The 22,612-nt window shown below is 48.2% G+C and overlaps 1 protein-coding gene across 2 annotated transcripts in view; it reads left to right on the top strand.

Moving 5' to 3' along the window:
• kif6 (kinesin family member 6) overlaps window positions 1-22,612 on the top strand; it is a 466,382-nt gene that overhangs the window by 391,110 nt on the left and 52,660 nt on the right. For both annotated transcript variants that reach the window (XM_078398770.1, XM_078398768.1), the window contains exons 17-18: window positions 8,021-8,105; window positions 16,928-17,063. In XM_078398770.1, the coding sequence (XP_078254896.1) occupies window positions 8,021-8,105; window positions 16,928-17,063 (221 nt within the window). The remainder of the gene's footprint in view (window positions 1-8,020; window positions 8,106-16,927; window positions 17,064-22,612) is intronic.

Raw genomic sequence — 22,612 nt, 5'->3', positions numbered from 1 at the left:
GGATACCTGTCATCACTCACCCTTCTGAAACCGATGTTGCTCGTTCTTTTGGAATGCGATGAGAAGAATCGGGAGCTCTGATGAGAATCAGGTCCTTGGTGCCTGTGCTCTGCAGAGCTACTGGTGTGAGATGCATCTGCAGTTGTCCCATCGAAGGTATTTATTCACAAAATGCTGGAGTAACTCAGCAGGTCAGGTAGCATCTCAGGAGAGAAGGAATGGGTGGCCCTTCTTCAGACAGTTGTCCCATTGTTGGTACATCGTGCGACCTTCCCCAAGCGGAGACTCCAAGCAAAACACAAAGTGCTGGAGGAACTCACCCAGTTAGGCAGCATCTGTGGAGGACATATACAAGTTTTTATTATTGTCACGTGTACTGGGTACAATGAATACCTTTGTTTTGCATGCAATCCTAACAGATTAGTTATGCCACACATGAATACGGTGGCGCAGCGGTAGAGTTGCTGCCTCACAGCGCCAGAGACCCGGGTTCCATCCTGACTACCGGTGCTGTCTTTACGGAGTTTGTACGTTCTCCCCGTGACCACTTGGGTATTCTCCGGGTGCTCCGGTTTTCTCCCACACTCCAACCACGTACAGGTTTGTAGGCTAATTGGCTTAGGTAAAATTTTCCCTCATGTGTGTATGCTCAATAGACAATAGGTGCAGTAGTAGGTAATTCGGCCCTTCGAGCCACATTGATCACCATTCAATGTGATCATGGCTGATCATTCTCAATCAGTACCCCGTTCCTGCCTTCTCCCCATACCCCCTGACTCCGCTATCCTTAAGAGCTCTTTCTAGCTCTCTCTTGAATGCATTCAGAGAACTGGCCTCCACTGCCTTCTGAGGCAGAGAATTCCACAGATTTACATCTCTCTGAGTGAATTTTTTTTTTCCTCATCTCCGTTCTAAACGGCCTACCCCTTATTCTTAAACTGGTGTTAGTGTGCGGGGATCGCTGGTCGGCGCAGAGGGAGTAGAGCATGGGGCTCAGAAATAGGGGAGTCTGACGTAGATGCCTTGGCATCTTGGTGTTCCAGAGATAGGTTTGTAGTCAGGGAGATGTCGCCTGCTGTGGACCTGTTGCAACGGTGGGCAAAATGCAGTGGATCATGGCTGGTTGGGAGCCTGGAGTTAATGGAGCACCATTGCCAGTCACCTGAAGCACTTCATGATGCACTTCAAATAGTGTTTAAATGTCATACATACCAACAACGGAACAGTGAAATTAGTACTTGCTGCAGCGTTACAGGCCGGTAAACGCATACACATAGATATTATTAAAAAATCAATAAATTAATAACCCCAATACTAGTGCAACTTGGATGAAGGGATTAAAAGTACCATTAGCAGATTTGCAGATGGTACAAAGCTGGGTGGCAGTGTGAACTGTGAGGAAGATGCTATGAGGTTGCAGGGTGACTTGGACAGGTTGTGTGAGTGGGCGGATGCATGGCAGATGCAGTTTAACGTGGATAAGTGTGAGGTTATCCACTTTGGTGGTAAGAATAGGAAGGCAGATTATTATCTGAATGGTGTCAAGTTAGGAAAAGGGGACGTACAACGAGATCTGGGTGTCCCAGTGCATCAGTCACAGAAAGGAAGCATGCAGGTACAGCAGGCAGTGAAGAAAGCCAATGGAATGTTGGCCTTCATAACAAGAGGAGTTGAGTATAGGAGCAAAGAGGTCCTTCTGCAGTTGTACAGGGCCCTAGTGAGACCGCACCTGGAATACTGTGTGTAGTTTTGGTCTCCAAATTTGAGGAAGGATATTCTTGCTATTGAGGGCGTGCAGCATAGGTTTACTAGGTTAATTCCCGGAATGATGGGACTGTCATATGTTGAAAGACTGGAGCGACAAGGGTTGTATACACTGGAATTTAGAAGGATGAGAGGAGATCTTATCGAAACGTATAAGATTATTAAGGGGTTGGACACTTTAGAGGCAGGAAACATGTTCCCCGCACACTAACACTATCCCACACAGCAGGGACAATTTATAATTTTCACCAAGCCAATTAGCCTACAAACCTGTACGTCTGTGGAGTGTGTACTCACATCTTAATTTCCAGTATTTGACCACTTCGCAGCATGCCTTTCTTGGGGATTCAGTCCCAGGAATCCATCTCATCATTCCTGATCCAGAAATGGTGCTACATCTCTCTCTGCTAGATTAAATTCCTCTCGCTGTGCGCAAAGTACACAATAAATAACTTGAGACAGCGGAGTGTGCAGAATAATTCACTGCAGGCATGAGGCCACAGAATTCACTGCCCCAATTTAGGTGGCCCATGTCACAGTGCATGACGCTCGGCATGTGGCTAAAGCCAACTGTATTGATTGCATCCTTCAAGCTCATCATTTCTGCACTTTAACAAACACAATTTGTTAGCTGGATGAACAGTTAAATAAAACTGACAAAAGATTACAAGTGCATTTGGCTTTCATCTGATCCAATTTAACATTTTCTTTTGCAGCCAGTTAATGCCGTTGCGTTGAAAAGCGGAAAGGAAAACTGTAGATGCTGGAAACTTGAATGAACGCATTGTGTGCAGGAGTTATATAAGACAATAACTGCAGATGTTGGTACAAATCGAAGGTATTTTAACACAAAATGCTGGAGTAACTCAGCAGAAGGGTCTCGACCCGAAATGTCACCCATTCCTTCTCTCCTGAGATGCTGCCTGACCTGCTGAGTTACTCCAGCATTTTGTGAATAAATACCTTCAGTGTGCAGGAGTCATGTCGGAAAGTCATTGATTCGTGACATTGGCTCTGGTGTGTCTATTAACAGACCCTGCCTTGTTCAGTGTCATTGGGTCTTCGCACAAAAACAGGCCCTTCAGCCCAACTTGCCCATGCCAACCAAGATGCCCCATCTAAGATAGTCCCATATCTCTATAAACCCTGTCTGAAGAAGGGTCTCGACCTGAAACGTCACGCACTCCTACTCTCCTGAGATGCTGCCTGACCCGCTGAGTTACTCCAGCATTTTGTGCCTTTGATTTAAACCAGCATCTGCAGTTTTTTTTCTATACATCTCTCTAAACCCTCCCTGTCCACATACTTACTATTCAGTTTCCTCTCTACCCCTCCCCCTTCCCAGTTCTCCCACTGTCTTCTTGTCTCCACCTATATCCTTTCTTTGTCTGAAGAAGGGTCTCGACCCGAAACGTCACCCATTCCTTCTCTCCAAAGAGATCCTGTCTGACCCAATGCATTACTCCAGCTTTTTAGTGTCTTATCTACAATCAACCCCCTCCTTCCCTATGCCCCACCTGGACTTGCACCCATTTCTCCCCTCCCAGCTACATTCCATCCCGTGGCTTTACAATTTGTTAAATGTCACCCATCCGTGTTCTCCAGAGATGCTGCCTGACCCATTGAGTTATTTCGACACTCTGTGTCCTATTTTGGTAATCGCATTGCAGTTTCATGGAAAAGACCAGATTACTTGAGTGAAATTTTTTTAGTGGGTTTTCTCCGAGACCTTCGGCTTGGTCCCACACTCCAAAGACGCGCAAGTTTGCAGGTTAATTGGTGTGAATGTAAAACGTTGTCCGCAGTGTGCGTAGGGTGGTGCCAGTGTGCGGGGATCGCTGGTCGGCACGGACTCCGTGGGCCGATGGGCCTGCTACCACGCTGTATCTCCAAAACTAAACTAAACATGCACTATCCAGGCCTTTCGCTATTCGGTAAGTTTCAATTTGAGGTCCCCCCCTCGTCCTTCTAAACTCAAGAAAGAAACAAAGTATGTTGGAAAATAATAGAAAGATGGCACCGACAAGTAGTCCAAAGTCATTCAAGCAGAAGCATGTAATTCCTTCTTACTGTCTTGCAAACCACACACGTGCAATGTAGCATCGCAAAATCGCTCTGTACTTTTTTGGGCATGCAAACCCACTTATGTTAACATCTGATGGAAGTTATAGAAGCATGGAAACAATTAATAAAATATGTGCGCGTTAGCAGTGAGAGCATTAATTGCCCAAAATAAAAATGCCGTGTGGGGTTGCGTTGTTCAAGCCCTTTATACTCACTGTTTCTGTGCTCTGCATCAGTGGGATGTAGAATGCAATCGTTTAAACTGCTTGGTAACCATGGCACCACTTATCTTTTGTTGCCGAGTCTTGCTCGAATGCAGTCACGGAAGTACCAGCCTCGCGGTTTGAAACGTTACTTACAAGCTCAGAGCGTGGGGATCTGGCGGCTGCTGTTTTCCATTGCAGTTTAATGAATCGTCTCGGAGGGAGAACAAGTTAAGAGTTTAGTTTAGTTTAGAGGAACAGCGCAGAAACGGGCCCTTCGGCCCACCGAGTCCGTGCTGACCATCGATCACCCGTTCACACTAGTTATCCCACGACACACTAGGGGCGATGTACAGAGGACCAGGTAACCTACAAACCCTCACGCCTTTGGGATGAACACCAGCACTATCCTACACACTTTACAATCTTTACTGAAGGCGATTAACCCACAAACCTGCATGTCTTTGGAGTGTGGGAGGAAACCGGAGCACCCGGAGAAAACCCACGCGGTCACAGGGCCAACTCTATTTTTATATTATGCCTTCTAGGGCTAAGGGTGGAGGGGAGCTGAATAAGGACTTGTCCCACCCCCAGTCATTCCTTCTTCCCCCTGCTCCCATCTGGCGGAAGATACTAGAAGCTTGAAAGGGCGCACCACCAGACTCAGGAAAGGCCGAGGGCCTGAGCTATAGGGAGCGGTTGAGCAGGCTAGGACTTTGTTCTTTGTGGAGCAGGAGGATGAGGGGTGATCTTATAGAGGATCATGAGAGCAATAGGTACAGAGTCTTTCACCCTGAGTCATATTCAAGAACAAGAGGACATAAGAGTTAAGGTGAGAGGAGATCAGATAGGAACCTGAGGGGCAACTTTTTCACACAGAGGGTGATGGGTGTATGGAATGAGCTGCCAGAAGAGCTAGTTGAGGCAGGTACTATCACAACGTTTAAGACATATTTGGACAGGTACATGAATAGGTCATGCTTAGAGGGATATGTGTCAAACGCAGGCAGGTGCAACTAGTGTAGATGGGGCATGTTGGCCGGTGTGGGCTTTGGACCCAATGGGGCCTGTTTTCACACTGTACGACTCTATGACTCTTTATAGCAGCTTCTTCCCCTCTGTTACCAGGCTTCTGAACGGTCCTTCCATAATCTAGGGTCCTGTCCAATTCACCTCTACCCCATTGCGGACATTGGACTTTATTTATGAACTGGTGCCCTCCAACGCTGAGAACTGCATTCTGCACTCTGTATCTTCCCATTTACTCTACCTACACAAGGGCGGTACAGTGGCGCAGCGGTAGAGTTGCTGCCTCACAGCGCCAGAGACCCGGGTTCCATCCTGACTACAGGTGCTGTCTGTACGGAGTTTGTACGTTCTCCTCGTGACCTGCGTCGGTTTACCCCAGGTTCTCCGGTTTCCTCCCACACTCCAAAGACGTGCAGGAATGTAGGTTAATTGGCTTCAGTGAAGATTGAACATTGTCCCTAGTGTGTGTAAGATAGTGTTAAAGTACGGGGATCGCTGGTCGATGCGGACCCGGTGGGCCGAAGGGCCTGTTTCCGCGCTGCATCTCTAAACTAAACTGAACTATTGTTTAGTTTAGTTTATTTTAGTTTCGAGATACAGCGGGGAAACAGTCCCTTCGGCCCACCGGGTCCGCGCCGCCCAGCGATCCCCGTACTTTAACACTATCTTACACACACTAGGGACAATTTACACATGCACAAGTCAATTAACCTACACACCTGTACATCTTTGGAGTGTGGGAGGAAACCGAAGATCTCGGAGAAAACCCACGCAGGTCACGGGGAGAACGTACAAACTCCGTACAGACGGCGCCCGTAGTCAGGATGGAACCCGGGTCTCCGGCGCTGCAAGGGCTGTAAGGCAGTAACTCTACCGCTGCGCCACCGTGGCCGCCCTTGAGTTTGATTTGATTGTAGTTATGTATAGTATTGTCTGATCTGTTTGGATAGCATGCAAAGCAAAGGGTTTAACCGTACCTCAGTACACCTGACAATAGACAATAGGTGCAGGAGGAGGCCATTCGGCCCTTCGAGCCAGCACCGCCATTCAATGTGATCATGGCTGATCATTCTCAATCAGTACCCCGTTCCTGCCTTCTCCCCATACCCCCTGACTCCGCTATCCTTAAGAGCTCTATCCAGCTCTCTCTTGAATACATTCAGAGAATTGGCCTCCACTGCCTTCTGAGGCAGAGAATTCCACAGATTCACAACTCTCTGACTGAAAAAGTTTTTCCTCATCTCCGTTCTAAATGGCCTACCTCTTATTCGTAACCTGTGGCCCCTACAGTAAACCTAAAGCTAAACTTAAGGCCGCCATAATTGCCCGAGCTCCTCAAGTGGTCTCTCACCCATTACCTTCCTACTCACATCTATATTATTGGCATAATGACATTGGAAATATTTTCACTCATTGCCTTTTGCAAACATGATTGTAAAAATGCAATCAAATGTTGGCTGGTGCTTTCAGGAAAATCAGTAACATATCCAAAAAGGATCCACTTATGATCTTGGCAGAAGCTGCCCTCCGAGATGTTTCTAGTCGAACATAAAAAAAACACAGAAACAAAGAAAATAGGTGCAGGAGTAGGCCATTCGGCCCTATGAGCAAGCACCGCTATTCAATATCATCGTGGCTGATCATCGGAAATCAGTACCCCGTTTCCTGCTTTTTCCCCACATCCCTTGATTCCGTTAGCCCGAAGAGCTAAATCTAACTCTCTCTTGAAAACATCCAGTGAATCGGCCTCCACTGCCTTCAGTGGCAGAGAATTCCACAGATTCACAACTCTCTGGGTGGAAAAGTTTTTCCTAGTCTCAGTCCTACCCCTTATTCTTAAGATGACAATGCTTAATATGCTTAATATGAAGATTCCTTCATCACAGACAGCAGAAGACAACCTTTCCTTCGGCTCTCCACCACGGCAGCTTGTTTTGTACTCGTTCCCTTGTGACGTGTTGCGGCACGGTGGCGCAGCGGTAGAGTCGCTGCCTCACAGCGCCGGAGACCCGGCTTCCATCCTGACTACGGGTGCTGTCTGTACGGAGTTTGCACACTCTCCCCGCGACCGTGTGGGTTTTTCCCAGGTGCTGCGGTTTCCTAACAAACTCCAAAGAAGTACAGGCTTGTAAGTTAGTTGGCTACAGTAAAGGTTGTAAGTTGTTCGTAGTGTGCAGGATCGTCTTAGTCTGCGGGGTGATCTCTAGTTGAAGTGGGCCGAAGGGCCTGTTTTCACGCTGGATCTCTAAACTCAACTAAACTAAATCTGGAAAGCCTGCAACTAATGTTCAAATTGGCATAATAAATTTCAGTGAGGCAGATGCTTCCAATATCAGGAGAAAAATCATTATATTACTTTGGGCAGCGGTAGAGTTGCTGCCTTACAGCCCTTGCAGCGCGGGTTCGATTCCGACTACGGGTGCTGTCTGTACGGAGTTTGTACGTTCTCCCCGTGACCTGCGTGGGTTTACTCCGAGATCTTCGGTTTCCTCCCACACTCCAAAGACGTGCAGGATTGTAGGTTTAGACAATAGACAATAGGTGCAGGGGTAGGCCATTCGGCCCTTTGAGCCAGCACCGCCATTCAATGTGATCATGGCTGATCATTCTCAATCAGTACCCCGTTCCTGCCTTCTCCCCATTACCCCCTGACTCCGCTATCCTTAAGAGCTCTATCTAGCTCTCTCTTGAATACATTCAGAGAATTGGCCTCCACTACCTTCTGAGGCAGAGAATTAGTGTATGTGTAAAATTGTCCCTAGTGTGTGTGGGATAGTGTTAGTGTGCTGGATCGCTGGTCGGCGCGGACCCGATGGGCCGAAGGGCCTGTTTCTGCACTGGATCTCTAAACTAAACGGAACTAAATCGGGAAAGCCTGCAACGAAAGTTCAAATTGGCACAAGGGATTTCAGTGAGGCAGATGTTACTTAACTCTACCATTCAAACCTTTCTCGCACCAGGTGTGACCAGTGAGCCGGTGAATGTCCACGAGCCCGATCATTTTGAAGAAGAACTTCGAGAGAGAATCGAGGAAGAGAAAAAGAGGTTGGTGGCCATGTCTTATATAATTTTGGGCCCTTACGAATGTCAAATAGAACATGGAACAGTGCAGCACAGGGAACCGGCCCTTCGGCCCACAATGCCTGTGCAGAACATGATGCCAAGACCAACTCTTACCTGCCTGCACATACAGTAATCCATAACCCTCCATTCCCTGCATATCCGTGTGCTTATCCAAAAGCCTCTTGTATCGTACCTGCCTCCATCACCACCACTGGCAACGTGTTCCAGGCACCCACTGATCTCTGTACAAAATAAAACTTGCCCCGCACGTCCCCAATTAAACGTTGCCCCTCTCATCTGAAAGCTATGCCCGCTAGTATTTGACATTTCCACCCTGGGGAAAAAGGTTCTGACTGTCTACCCTTTCAGTGCCTGTCTTAATTTTATAAACTTTTATCAGGTCTGCCCTCAACCTCCGGCGTCCCAGAGAAAACAATCCAAATCTGTCCAACCTCTCCTTTTAGCTTTTGTTTTAGTTTAGGTTAGAGAGACAGTGCGGAAATAGGCCCCTTCGGCCCACCGACCACCGATCCCTGCCCATTAACACTATTCTGCACACACTAAGGACAATTTGCACATACGCCAAGCCAATTACCCTACACACCGGCACGTCTTTGGAGAGTGGGAGGAGACCGAAGATCTCGGAGAAAAGCCACGCAGGTCACGGGGAGAACGTACAAACTCCGTACAGACGGCGCCCGTAGTCGGGATGGAACCCGGGTCTCCGGCGCTGCAAGCACTACAAGGCAGCAACTCTACCGCTCTGCCACCGTGACCGCCTGTAATCCAAGCATTGTTTTGTTAAACCTTCTCTGCATCCTTTCGAAAGCATCCAGAGTCATAGAGTCATACAGCACAGAAAGAGGCCCTTTGGACCAACTTGCCCTGCCAACCAAGATGCCCCATCTACACTAGTCCCATCTGTCCTTGTTTGGCCCATACATCTCAAAACCTTGTTTGTTCATGTATCTGTCCAAGTGTCCTTTAAATGTTGTTATAGTACCTGCCTCAACTACTTGCTCTGGTAGCTTGTCCCATAGAGGTGTGAAAAAGATGCCCCTCGGGTTCCTATTAAATCTTTCCCCTTGCACCTTAAGCCTATGTCCTCTGATTCATGATTCCCCAACCCTGTGCATTCACCCTATCTATTCCCATCCTGTGCAGTACTGGTCTGTGTTCTTGCTGAACAACTTATCAAAGGACTTGTGGGTCAAACACATTTTGTCAACACTTTCAGTGTAAATGCAGACCTGTTGAGGAAAGATTCTGAGCTTTGGCAACGACCGTACTTGCAAACCCACCAATGAGTTTGAGAGATTTTCAATCTTAAAAGTCTGATCTTTTCATCTTTCTGCTAAATAATTTAGTTTTGTTAATTGTCACGGATACCGAGATACACTGAAAAGCTTTTGTGATAGCGTGCTATCCAGTCAGCAGAAAGACAAAGAAAGTCTCGACCCGAAACGTCACCCTTTCCTTCTCTCCAGAGATGCTGCCTGTCCCGCTGAGTTACTCCAGCTTTTTGTGTCCATCTTCAGCAGAAAGACGATCCACGCTGTATCTCTAAACTAAACTAAACTCAATCTGGAAAGTCTGCAACAAATGTTCTAATTGGCACAATTAATTTCAGTGAGGCAGATGCTTCCAATATTTCAGTCAGGAGAAAAATCATTATATTGGTTTGGTCGGCACGGTGGCGCAGCGGTAGAGTTGCTGCCTTGCAGCGCTTGCAGCGCCGGAGACCCGGGTTCCATCCCGACTACTGTCTGTATGGAGTTTGTACGTTCTCCCCATGACCGCGTGGGTTTTCTCCGAGATCTTCGGTTTCCTCCCATGCTCCAAAGACATGCAGGTTTGTAGGTTAATTGGCTGGGTAAATGTTTTAAAAAAATTGTCCCTAGTGGTTGTAGGATAGTGTTAATGTACGGGGATCGCTGGGCGGCACGGACTTGGTGTGCCGAAAAGGCCTGATTCCGGCTGTATATATATGATATGATATGATATGATATGATTAGTTCCTATATAGTTCTTATACTGTTATAACTATCACAAGGGTGGTCAAGAAGGTTTTTGGTACATTGGCCTTCCTCAATCAAGGTATCTTCCCCTCTCACCTTAAACCTATGTCATATTTCACTTGGGCAGCTTACACCCAATGGTATGACTGACTATTGATTTACCTAATTTCAAGTAACCCTTGCATTCCCTCTCTCTCTGACCCTCCCCCACCCTCGTCTTCCTACTAGTTTCACTGTCGTCCTGTTTAGTATCACTGTTTGTATCCACTCCACAGCCAACAATGGACCATTGTGGGCTCCACCTTTCCTTGACCATTGTTGATTTGTCCCTTTCATTCATTTGTTCTTTGTACCTGTTCATGCCGCTAGTTTCCCCTCCCCTCTGACTCGCAGTCTGGGGAAGGGTCTCGGCCCGTTCCTTTTCTCCAGTGATGCTGCCTAACCCGCTGAATTAATCTTGCATTTTGTGTCTACCCTCTGGCTCTTATTTCTCCTACTCTTGCTCTGTCTTCCCATTGTCCAATCCCCCCCCCCCCAGCTTTCCACATGACCAAATTCAGCAGTGTGGAGGAGTAAATGTTTAAAACCCATCTGAATCTCCAGAAGCACACATAGTCTGCTGCAGAGATTGGAGAACCTGGGGAAGTGTTCACCTGACAGAGGTTGGTTTACTTCATGCTCACAGGTTATAGGAGCAAAGCAGGACAAACAGCCATCAAGTCTACTCCCCGTTCAATCACGGCAATAGACAATAGACAAGAAGTGCAGGAGGAGGCCATTTGGCCCTTTGAGCCAGCACTGCCATTCAATGTGATCATGCCTGATCATCCACAATCAGTACCCCATTCCTGCCTTCTCCCCACACCCCCTGACTCCGCTATCCTTAAGAGCTCTATCTAACTCTCTCTTGAAAGCATTCAGAGAATTGGCCACTGGCCTCTGAGGCAGAGAATTCCACAGATGGCTGCTCTATCTCTCCCTCCTAACCACATTCTCCTGCCTTCTCTCCATAACCCCTGGCACCCGGACTAATCACAAATCTATCTATCTCTGTCTTAGAAATATCCATTGACTTGGCCTCCATATGAATTCCACAGATTCACCTCCCTCTGACAAAAGAAATTCCTCCTCATCTTCTTTCTAAAGGCAGAGGTAGAGCTACAGCCTTACAGCACCAGAGACCCAGGTTCAATCCTGACTATGCTGCTTGTTTGTACGGAGTTTGTACGTTTCCCCCCCCCCCCCGTGACCTGCCTGGGTTTTCTCCGAGATCTTCAGTTTCCTCCCACACTCCAAAGACGTACAGGCTTGTCGGTTAATTGACTTGGTATAAGTGTAAAAAACTGTCCATAGTGTGTGTAGAGTAGTGCAAGTGTGCGGGGATCGCCAGTCGGTGCGGACTCGGTGGGCCAAAGGGCCTTGTTCCACGCTGTATCACTGGAATTTAGAAGGATGAGGGGGGATCTTATTGAAACATATAAGATATTTAGGGGATTGGACACATTAGAGGCAGGAAACATGTTCCCAATGTTGGGGGAGTCCAGAACAAGGGGCCACAGTTTAAGAATAAGGGGTAGGCCATTTAGAACGGAGATGAGGAAGAACTTTTTCAGTCAGAGAGTGGTGAAGGTGTGGAATTCTCTGCCTCAGAAGGCAGTGGAGGAGGCCAGTTCGTTGGATGCTTTCAAGAGAGAGCTGGATAGAGCTCTTAAGGATAGCGGAGTGAGGGGGTATGGGGAGAAGGCAGGAACGGGGTACTGATTGAGAGTGATCAGCCATGATCGCATTGAATGGCGGTGCTGGCTCGAAGGGCTGAATGGCCTCCTCCTGCACCTATTGTCTATTGTCTATCTCTAAATTAAGCGTAACTAAAAAAGTGGAAACATCCTCTCCACATCCACTCTATCCAAGCCTTTCACTATTCAGTAAGTTTCAATGAGGTCCCCCCTCATACTTCAGTGAGTACAGGCCCAGTGCCGTCAATCGCTCATATATTAACCCGTATATAACCTCTGACACCCGTACTGATCAAGAATCTATCTATGTCAGCCTTAAATATATATCCAGACTTGGCCTCCACAGCCTTCTGCAGCAAATAATTCCCCTGACTAAAGAAATTCCTCCTCATCTCCTTTCCGAAAAGAATGCCCTTTAATTCTGAGGCTATGATTTTTTGATTTAGAGATACAGCGCGGAAACAGGACCTTCGGCCCACCGGGTCCGCGCCGCCCAGCGATCCCCGCACATTAACACAATCCTACACACACTAAGGACAATTTTTACATTTACCCAGTCAATTAACCTACAAACCTGTACGTCTTTGGAGTGTGGGAGGAAACCGAAGATCCCGGAGAAAACCCACGCAGGTCACGGGGAGAAAGTACAAACTCCGTACAGATGGCGCCCGTAGCCAGGATGGAACCTGAGTCTCCGGTGCTGCATTCGCTGTAAGGCAGCAACTCTACCGCTGCGCCACCGTGCCGGTCTCTGGTCCTAGACTCTCCCACTAGTGGAAACATCCTCTCCACATCCACTCTATCCAGGCCTTTCACTGTTCGGTAAGTTTCAATGAGGTCCCCCCCTCGTTCTTCTAAACTCCAGCGAGTACAGGCCCAGTGCTGTCAAACGCTCATCATATGTTAACCCACTCATTCCTGGGATCATTCTCGTAAACCTCCTCTGGACCCTCTCCAGAGCCAGCAGGTCCTTCCTCAAATATGGGGCCCAGAACTGCTCACAAGTTCACAGTGGTCTTGTGAGAATCTCGCCAGCCGCGAGTGGTTAAAGCCACAGAGATACCTGGAAGCAAGGAAAAGAGATATTATCGTTTTAATAAACCTTCGGAGAGAGGGCTGCAATGTATGATGGATACATTTCCTGGTGGATAATTCCAACATTCCTGTTATCACCAAGGGGTAATGTATGGCTAGGCTATATCTCCAACATGCTTCAATAATAGTCCAGAATCAGGCCATATGCACCTAGTTAACAAATGACAGGCCTACATAAATCTTCCACAACCACGTTTATGAAAGACTCAAATGGCCTAAATTCCCATGTCATCGTAAATTAAGCAGGATATTCTGAAATAAGGCCATGCAGTCTTCACTTTAGGTTCAGTTCAGTTTAGTTTATTGTCACGTGGGGTACAGTCAAAAGATTTTGTTGCGTGCTGTGCAGTCAGTGGAAAGACATTGTTTGGAAATGCAGCGTGGAGACAGGCCCTTCAGCCCACCGAGTCCATGTCGACCAACAATCACCCTGTACACTAGCACTATCTTACACACGAGGGGATAATTTTACAGTTTTACCGAAGCCAATCAACCTTACAACCTTGCACGTTTTTGGATTGTGGGAAGAAACCTGAGCGCCCAGAGAAAGCCCACGCAGTCACAGGGAGAACGTACATACTCCGTACAGACAGCACTCGTAGTCAGGATGGAACCCGGGTCTCTGGCGCTGTGAGGCGGCAACTCTACCGATGCGCCATGCATGTTGTAGTTAAAATGGAGACACAATTGACAACGGATGCTGGAATCTGGAGCAAAACACAAAGTGCTGGAGGAACTCAGCAGGTCAGGCAGCATCTACGGAGGGAATGGACAGGTGACGTTTCGGGGCAGGGCCCATCGTCAGGCTGACTAATGGGGGGAAGAAAGCTGGAAAAGAGCGTTGGGGCAGAGCAAAGCCTGGCAAGTGATAGGTGGATACAGTTGACACAGATGAACGAAGAGGTGTGAAGTGTAAAGCCAGAGGGAGGGATATTTGTGGAAGGAGATGGTGGGGGGGGTGGGGGTAAGAGAGACAGGGCAATGGGAGAAATTGGTATGCACTCCTTTCACCCACTATCCCATCCCACTCTAACCCCATCCTGTACAATCCCTTTCCACCTATATCCTTCCTTTCCTCTGGCTTTACACTTCACTCTTCCTATTCTCTCCCTATCTGACACTCATTTGACTCCTTTTCACCTCTAGCCCATGTCCGCCATCCCTTACAGTGACTCACCATTTGCCAGGCTTTGAGCCGTGCCAATTCTCTTTTCTATCTTTCTTCACCCCCCATTACAATCAGTATGAACAAAGGTCCCGACCCAAAGCATCGCCTGTCCATTGCCTCCACAGATGTCGCCTGACCCGCTGAGTTACTCCAGCACATTGTGTTTTTGCTCGGGATTCCAGCTTCTGCAGTTCCTTGCCTCTCCATTCCACCAGTTCCAAGCATCATTTGGCGACGTTTTAAGACACTCTTTAACTTCCGCCTCTTCAGCTTCAGGTTCACCTCTCGCAAGGCAGCCTGTGTGGTTACATTGAGCAGTTTGCTGGAGTTTAGATTTACGAGGACATTGATGTTGCCAGGACTTGAGGGCCTGAGCTACAGGGAGAGGTTGGGCAGGCTGGGACTCTTATTCCTTGGAACGCAGGAGGATGAGGGGTAACCTTATAGAGGTGTACAAAATCATGTGGGGAATTGCTAGGGTAAACGCACACTATCTTTTAACCAGAGTAGAGGAATCAAAAACCTCTACCCTGACAAAGATTTAAGGTGAGAGGGAAAAGATTTAATAGTAACCGAAGGTATTTATTCACAAAGTGCTGGAGTAACTCAGCAGGTCAGGCAGCATCTCAGGAGAGAAGGAATGGGCGACGTTTCGGGTCGAGACCCTTCTTCAGACTGAAGACAGACTTCTTTAGTCTGAAGAAGAGTCTCGACCCGAAAAGTCACCCATTCCTTCTCTCCCGAGATGCTGCCCGACCTGCTGAGTTACTCCAGCACTTTGTGAATAAATACCTTCGATTTGTACCAGCATCTGCAGTTATTTTCTTATACAAATAGTAACCTGAAATGCAACTTTTTCACTCAGAGGGTAGTAGGTAGAAAGAACGAGCTGCCAGAGGGAGTAGTTGAGGCAAGAACAATAACAACATTTAATAGGCATTCAGTCAGGTACATGGATAGGACAGGTTTAAAGGGATATGGGCCGAACCCAGGCAGGTGGGACTAGTGCAGGTGGGACATGTTGGTCGGCATGGACATGTTATGCCCAAGCACTGTTTCCGTGCTGTATGGCTCTGACTCTACGAGTTCTGTATTATCTCTGTCCAGTTGGATCTTAAAAGCCTCTCCCAGACCACTCTCCAGAATAGACTTTCCCTGCCTCTTGAGTTCAGATCCAAGGCGGTCACGGTGGCGCAGCGGTAGAATTGCTGCCTTACAGCGAATGCAGCGCCGGAGACCCGGGTTCCATCCCGACTACGGGTGCTGTCTGTACGGAGTTTGTACTTTTCCCCCCAGAACCGCGTGGGTTTTCTCCGAGATCTTCGGTTTCATTCCACACTCCAAAGACGTGCAGGTTTGTAGGTTAATTGGCTTGGTGAATGTAAAAATTGTCCCTCGTGGGTGTAGGATAGTGTTAATGTAGTGGTCCGAAGGGCCTGTTTCCGCGCTGTATCTCTGAACTTAAACTAAACTAAACATGCCAACAGACCCTCACATAAATTGACCTGATTATAGTGGTTGTAATTGTAATAACCCTGGTTGTAATGGGCCTGAAGAGTGCAATTAGAGACATGGTGGCATTTCGGGGCTGCTGCCGCATACTGTACATTTCTTGGTATTTTTGAAGCAGCGATTGATAATTTCTTGATTAGTAAGGGTGTCAAAGGTTACAGGGCAGAAGCCAGAGAATGGGGTTGAGAGGGAAAGAGATCAGCCACGATTGAAGAGCAGATTAGACTTGATGGGCTAAATGTCCAAATTCTGCTCCTATGTCGTGTGTTCGCGGTAATTTAGTTGAGTTTAGTTTCGAGAAACAGCACAAAAGCAGGCCCTTCAGCCCACCGAGTCCGCACCGACCAGCGATCCCCGCACACTAGCACCATCCTACACCCACTAAGCACAATTTACAATTTACAGACGCCAATTAACTTACAAACCTGTACGTCTTTGGAGTGTGGGAGGAAACCGGAGCACCCGGAGAAAACCCACGCAGGTCACAGGGAGAACATACAGACTCCATACAGACGGCACCCGTAGTCGGGATGGAACCCGGGTCTCCGGCGCTACATTCGCTGTGAGGCAGCAACTCTACCGCTGCGCCACCGTGACCGCCCGTTCTCCCTGTGACAGCATGATTCCTCTGGGTGCTTTGTTTTCCTCCCACATCCCAAAGACGTTCAGGGTTTGTAGGTTCATTGGCCTTCTGTAAATTGCCACCTTGAGTGCAGAAAGTGGATGAGGAAGTGGGGTGTCATATACAGCCAGTGTGAACGGGTGATTGATGGTCGTAGTGGGCTCCGAGAGTTTGTTCCCATGTTGTGTCTCTCAATTCAATTCAATTTCAAAGGCACAAGGATGATGCAGAGGCTGTGGTGCGGTTTTATTTAGAGATACAGCGCGGAAACAGGTCCTTCGGCCCACCGGGTCCGCGCCGACCAGCGATCCCCGCACATTAACATGGTCCTACACACGCTAGGGACAATTCACACTTTACAGTACACCAGGCAATTCACCTACAAACCTGCACGTCTTTGGAGTGTGGGAGGAAACCGAAGATCTCGGAGGAATCCCACGCAGTCACGGTGAGAACGTACAGACAGCGCCCATAGTCGGGATGGAACCCGGGTCTCCGGCGCTGTGAGGCAGCAACTCTACCGCTGCGCCACCGTGAGGCCGCCCTTGCGACAGGCCTGCGAAACCCTTTATCGCTTCGCATATTCCCCACCCTCCTAATTCTCCCCCAGCTCGTGGTTACCGTATGACTGTATCGCCTTAATTCACATCCAGCTACAAAATGACCTTCAACCGGCTGAAAGGGCTGAAGACAGAGATCGAGCACCTAGAACACCTCCATCAAAAGGCCAAGGTGATGATACAGAAGGATTTCGAGGCTTGGTGGTCCGAAGAAGCAGCCCGGCTACAGGTACCACTAAGATCCTGACCCCGCTCCCTCCCTCTGTAAACCTCTCCGGCATTCTCCGCCCATAAGACCATAAGAATCAGGCCATGCTGCCCATCGAGTCTGCTCCACCATTCGATCATGGCTGATCTATCTTTCCCTCTCAACCCCATTCACCTGCCTTGTCCCCATAACCTTTGATGCCCTTACTAATCAAGAACCTGTCAACTGCTTTAAAAATACCCAATGCCTTGGGCTCCACAGATTCACCACCCCCAGCCTAAAGAAATTCCTCCTCATCTCCATTCTAAAGGTGCGTCCGTTCATTCAGTGGCTGTGCCCTCTGGTCCTCGACTCTCCCACTACTGGAAACATCCTCTTCACAGCCGATCTATCTGCTCAGCCTGAAAAAGGGTCTCGACCCGAAATGTCACCTATTCCTTTCCTCCGGAGATGCTGCCTGACCCGCTGAGTTACTCCAGCATTTAGTGCATACCCACTCTTGGTTCAGTTTAGTTTATTGTCACATTGTACAGTGTTATTGTACAGTGGAAAGTTTTTTTTATTGCGTGCTATCCAGTCAGCGGAAGGACAAGACATGATTCACATACAAAGCCCTAAACGGGCTTCCCCCCCCCCTCCCATATCAAAAATCTTCTAACCCACCACTCTATCTCCAGGTCCCTCAGGTCGGCCGACTTGGGGCTACTGACTATCCCGCGGTCTAGGCTTAAGCTCAGGGGTGACCGCGCTTTTGAGGTTGCAGCTCCTAGACTGTGGAACAGCATCCCTCTCCCCATCAGAACTGCCCCCTCCATCCACTCCTTCAAGTCCAGACTCAAAACCTATTTCTCCTCCCTAGCGTTTGAGGCCCTCTGAGGGGGCGCTGTGAACTGTTTATGTATGTGCTGTTATGTTTGTGTGCCATTGTATGTTCGTTTCTTAGTACCTGAACTGATGTACAGCACTTTGGTCAACGTGGGTTGTTCTTAAATGTGCTGTACAAATAAAATTGACTTGACTTGACTTGACAATCATGACAGGGAGCGCCCGTAGTCGGGATTGAACCCGGGTCTCTGGGGCTGTGAGGCAGCAACTCTACCGCCGCGCCACTGTGCGTGCCGCTCCCGTCTCGGCCGGTGCTCCGGAACCCCGGCCTAGCCACAGCCGGCAGATCGGTTCCCACAGCCGATTTCCAAGGCTGACTTTGGGGGCCGGTATCTCTGCCCCTCAGCGACCTAGGCGAGGCGGCCTATAGTTCTAGTACCATTGGACTGCTCTGGGAGGCCCTAGTGAGACCACACCTGGAGTACTGTGTGCAGTTGTACAGGGCCCTAGTGAGACCACACCTGGAGTACTGTGTGCAGTTGTACAGGGCCCTAGTGAGACCACACCTGGAGTACTGTGTGCAGTTGTACAGGGCCCTAGTGAGACCGCACCTGGAGTACTGTGTGCAGTTGTACAGGGCCCTAGTGAGACCACACCTGGAGTACTGTGTGCAGTTGTACAGGGCCCTAGTGAGACCGCACCTGGAGTACTGTGTGCAGTTGTACAGGGCCCTAGTGAGACCGCACCTGGAGTACTGTGTGCAGTTTTGGTCTCCAAATTTGTGGAAGGATATTCTTGCTATTGAGGGCATACAGCGTAGGCCCTCTGAGGGGGTGCTGTGAATTAACATACAATTAACTAGGTTAATTCCCGGAATGTCATATGTTGAAAGACTGGAGCGACTAGGCTTGTATACACTGGAATTTAGAAGGATGAGAGGGGGTCTTATCGAAACGTATAAGATTATTAAGGGGTTGGACACGTTAGAGGCAGGAAACATGTACCCAATGTTGGGGGAGTCCAGAACAAGGGGCCACAGTTTAAGAATAAGGGGTAGGCCATTTAAAACTGAGATGAGGAAAAACTTTTTCAGTCAGAGAGTTGTGAATCTGTGGAATTCTCTGCCTCAGAAGGCAGTGGAGGCCAATTCTCTGAATGCATTCAAGAGAGAGCTAGATAGAGCTCTTAAGGATAGCGGAGTCAGGGGGTATGGGGAGAAGGCAGGAATGGGGTACTGATTGAGAATGATCAGCCATGATCACATTGAATGGTGGTGCTGGCTCGAAGGGCCGAATGGCCTCCTCCTGCACCTATTGTCTATTGTCTATCTCTGTTGATCCGGCAAAACGGATAATCCACCAAGGCTCTGAGACTAAGGGTGCCGGAAAATCGGTGCTGGACCGATATTTCAGTGTCATCTGCAAAGTTACTGGTCATGTCTTTTACATTCCAGTGTCGGTAGTGGATGAGAAAGCAGGATAACATAGAACTGGTGTGAACGGGTGGTCGGTGTGGACTCGGTGGGCAGAAGGGCCTGTTTCCATGCTGTAATCTTTCAATCAGTCACGAGCACTGCATGCATGGCTACCCAGCCATGCTCTGTACTTTACAATTACAATCGATCCATTTACAGTGTACAGATACGTGATAGGGAATAAGCATTAGTGCAAGGTAAAGCCAGCAAAATCCGATCGAGGATAGTCCGAGGGTCACCAAAGAGGTAGATAGTAGTTCAGCACTGTTCTCTGGTTGTGGTGGGATGATTCAGTTGCCTGATAACAGCTGGGAAGAAACTGTCCCTGAATCTAGAGGTGTGCGTTTAGTTGGGTACTGATGGTCACCATGGGCATGTTGGGCTTCTATGCCGTGTGTCTTTGAGTTGCAATCATTTCACATTTATGAACGGCCATTTTGTCCATTTTAACCAACATAGAGAGAAATCTTAACATATAGACAGTTGGGCACTCCAGCATTTTGTGTCTATCTACACCAGCATCTGCAGTTCCTTCCTACACATCTGTCTAATCCTAACATATAAGGTTGGTTTAATTTAGTTTAGTTTACTTCAGTTTAATTTAGTTTATGGTCACGTGTACCGAGGTACAGTAAAAAGCTTTTTGTCGTGTCAGAGTCAGCGGAAAGACTGTACATAATTACAATCGAGCATTTCCATTATAAAAGTGCATTGTAAATGCAAAACATGGGGCAGAAGGTACAGAAGCTTGAAAGTGTGCACCACCAGACTCAGGAACAGCTTCTTACCCTCTGTTATCAGGCTTCTGAACGGCCCTTCCATAAACTAGGGTACTGTCCGATTCACCTCTACCCCACTGCGGACATTGGACTTTGTCCTGTATAACTATGACTCCAACCAGAGTTAAACCCTGCCTTCCCTTTGAGAACAGTTGGATGGTACATGTAGTGAAATTTCACTGAAATGGACCCTTTGGCCCAACAAGTTCATACCGACAGTAATGCCCTAATCTCATTTGCATGCATAAGGCCCATATCTTTCTTTAGATTTTTAGATTTAGATTTTTTAGATTTTTTTTTAGATTTAGAGATACAGCGCGGAAACAGGCCCTTCGGCCCACCGAGTCCGCGCCGCCCAGCGATCCCCGCACATTAACACCATCCTGCACACACTAGGGACAATTTTTACATTTTACCCAGCCAATTAACCTACAAACCTGTACGTCTTTGGAGCGTGGGAGGAAACCGAAGATCTCGGAGAAAACCCACGCAGGTCAAGGGGAGAACGTACAAACTCCGTACAGTACAGCACCCGTAGTCAGGATCGAACCTGAGTCTCTGGCGCTGCATTCACTGTAAGGCAGCAACTCTGCCGTTGCGCCACCGTGCCTTCTTCTTTCCTACTCAAATACCTGTGCAAATATCTCTTAAACATTGTAATTGTATCTGTTCCTGTCACCTCCTCTAGCAGTACGTTCCATATAACCACCCCCTGACAGAAAAACGTACGTCCTTTGCATGTCTCTCCTCTCAACTTAAACGTCTGTCATAGTCATAGAGTTCAACAGCACGGGAACAGGCCCTTCGGCCCAACCTGCCCGTGCTGACCATGATGCCCCATCTACACTAGTCCCACTGGCCCATATCCCTCTAAACCTTTCCTATCCATGCACCTGTCCAGGTGTCTTTTCAATGATGTTATTGTACCCATCTCAACGACCTCCTCTGACAGCTCATTCCATGTGCACACCACCCTCTGTGTGGAAAAAAAGTTGCCCCTCAGATTACTATTAAAACTTTCCCCTCTCACATTAAACCTATGTCCTCTGGTTCTCCGGGCTGAACCGAAACGTCACCCATCCATGTTCTCCAGAGATGCTGCCTGACCCGCTGAGTTACTCCAGCACTCTGAAACGTCACCCATCCATGTTCTCCAGAGATGCTGCCTGACCCGCTGAGTTACTCCAGCACTCTGTGAAACGTCACCCTGCCATGTTCCCCAGAGATGCTGCCTGACCCGCTGAGTTAATCCAGCACTCTGTGAAACGTCACCCATCCATGTTCTCCAGAGATGCTGCCTGACCCGCTGAGTTACTCCAGCACTCTGTGAAACGTCACCCATCCATGTTCTCCAGAGATGCTGAATGACCCGCTGAGTTACGCCAGCATTTTGTGTCTCCTCTAGTTGTTGATGCCCCTACCCTGAGTAAAAGACTCTGTCTCTTCGAGTTTGAGGCTCCCTTACTCTGGAAAAAAGACTCTGAACATCTAAAACCCGACAATTTTTAATTGTGTTTTTGCTTAAAACTCTTAATACTCCAGTCCAACTAAAAATCTCCTGCCCATTTATTCTTTCTCATAACCCACTTTACATGCTCTAAGCATCAGCTTTACCAGGACAATAAAACGTCTCCTTTGTTTCTTGGTGACCACAACTGAAAAAAAAGGATTCTCGGAGCAGTCTGAGCAGACTCCCATGAAGTTTGTTTTAATCACATGCTCTTTACAAAACATTCTCAGGTTCCATTTCACCTTCACCCATCCATTGTTCTTTTCAATGGCGTTCAGGGAACGGCTTCCGTGGTTTATATTTCATCTTCACCGTCATCATAAGATCATGTGATAGGAGCAGAATTAGGCCATTCGGCCCATCAAGTCTACTCCGCCATTCAATCATGGCTGATCTAACTCTCCCTCCTTCTCCTCCATTCTCCTGCCTTCTCCCCATAACCCCTGACACCCGTACTAATCAAGAATCTATCTATCTCTGTCTTAAAAATATCCACTGACTTGGCCTCCACAGCCTTCTGTGGCAATGAATCCCACAGATTCACCACCCTCTGACTAAAGAAATTCATCCTCATCTCCTTCCTAAACGAACGCCCTTGAGGCTATCATATCTGAGGCTGTGACCCCCCCCCCCCCCCGGTTGCCGGTTCACATATCTGGTTCCCCCCCCTCCCCCGTTGCCGGTTCACGGTGAACAAGTCCGGGACACGTCCAATCTCAGACATCCTCCTTTCAATTCAATCTGCAAATTTCACTGCTGCGCGTTGAGTTTCCAAATGGATACGAGTTTTTGTAGTTTTTAGTTTTAGTTATACAGAAACAGGCCCTTCGGCCCACCGGGACCGCTCCGACCAGCGATCCCCACACATTAGCACTATCCTACACACACACTAGGGACAATTTACACTTCCACCAAGCCAATTAGCCCACAAACCTGCACGTCTTTGGAGTGCGGGAGGAAACTGAAGATCTCAGAGAAAACC

This window comes from Rhinoraja longicauda, chromosome 5 (assembly GCF_053455715.1).
Source record: "Rhinoraja longicauda isolate Sanriku21f chromosome 5, sRhiLon1.1, whole genome shotgun sequence".
Taxonomy (NCBI): Eukaryota; Metazoa; Chordata; class Chondrichthyes; order Rajiformes; family Arhynchobatidae; genus Rhinoraja; species Rhinoraja longicauda.
Note: the sequence above shows the minus strand (reverse complement) of the source record. Positions and strands in the feature narration are given on the sequence as shown.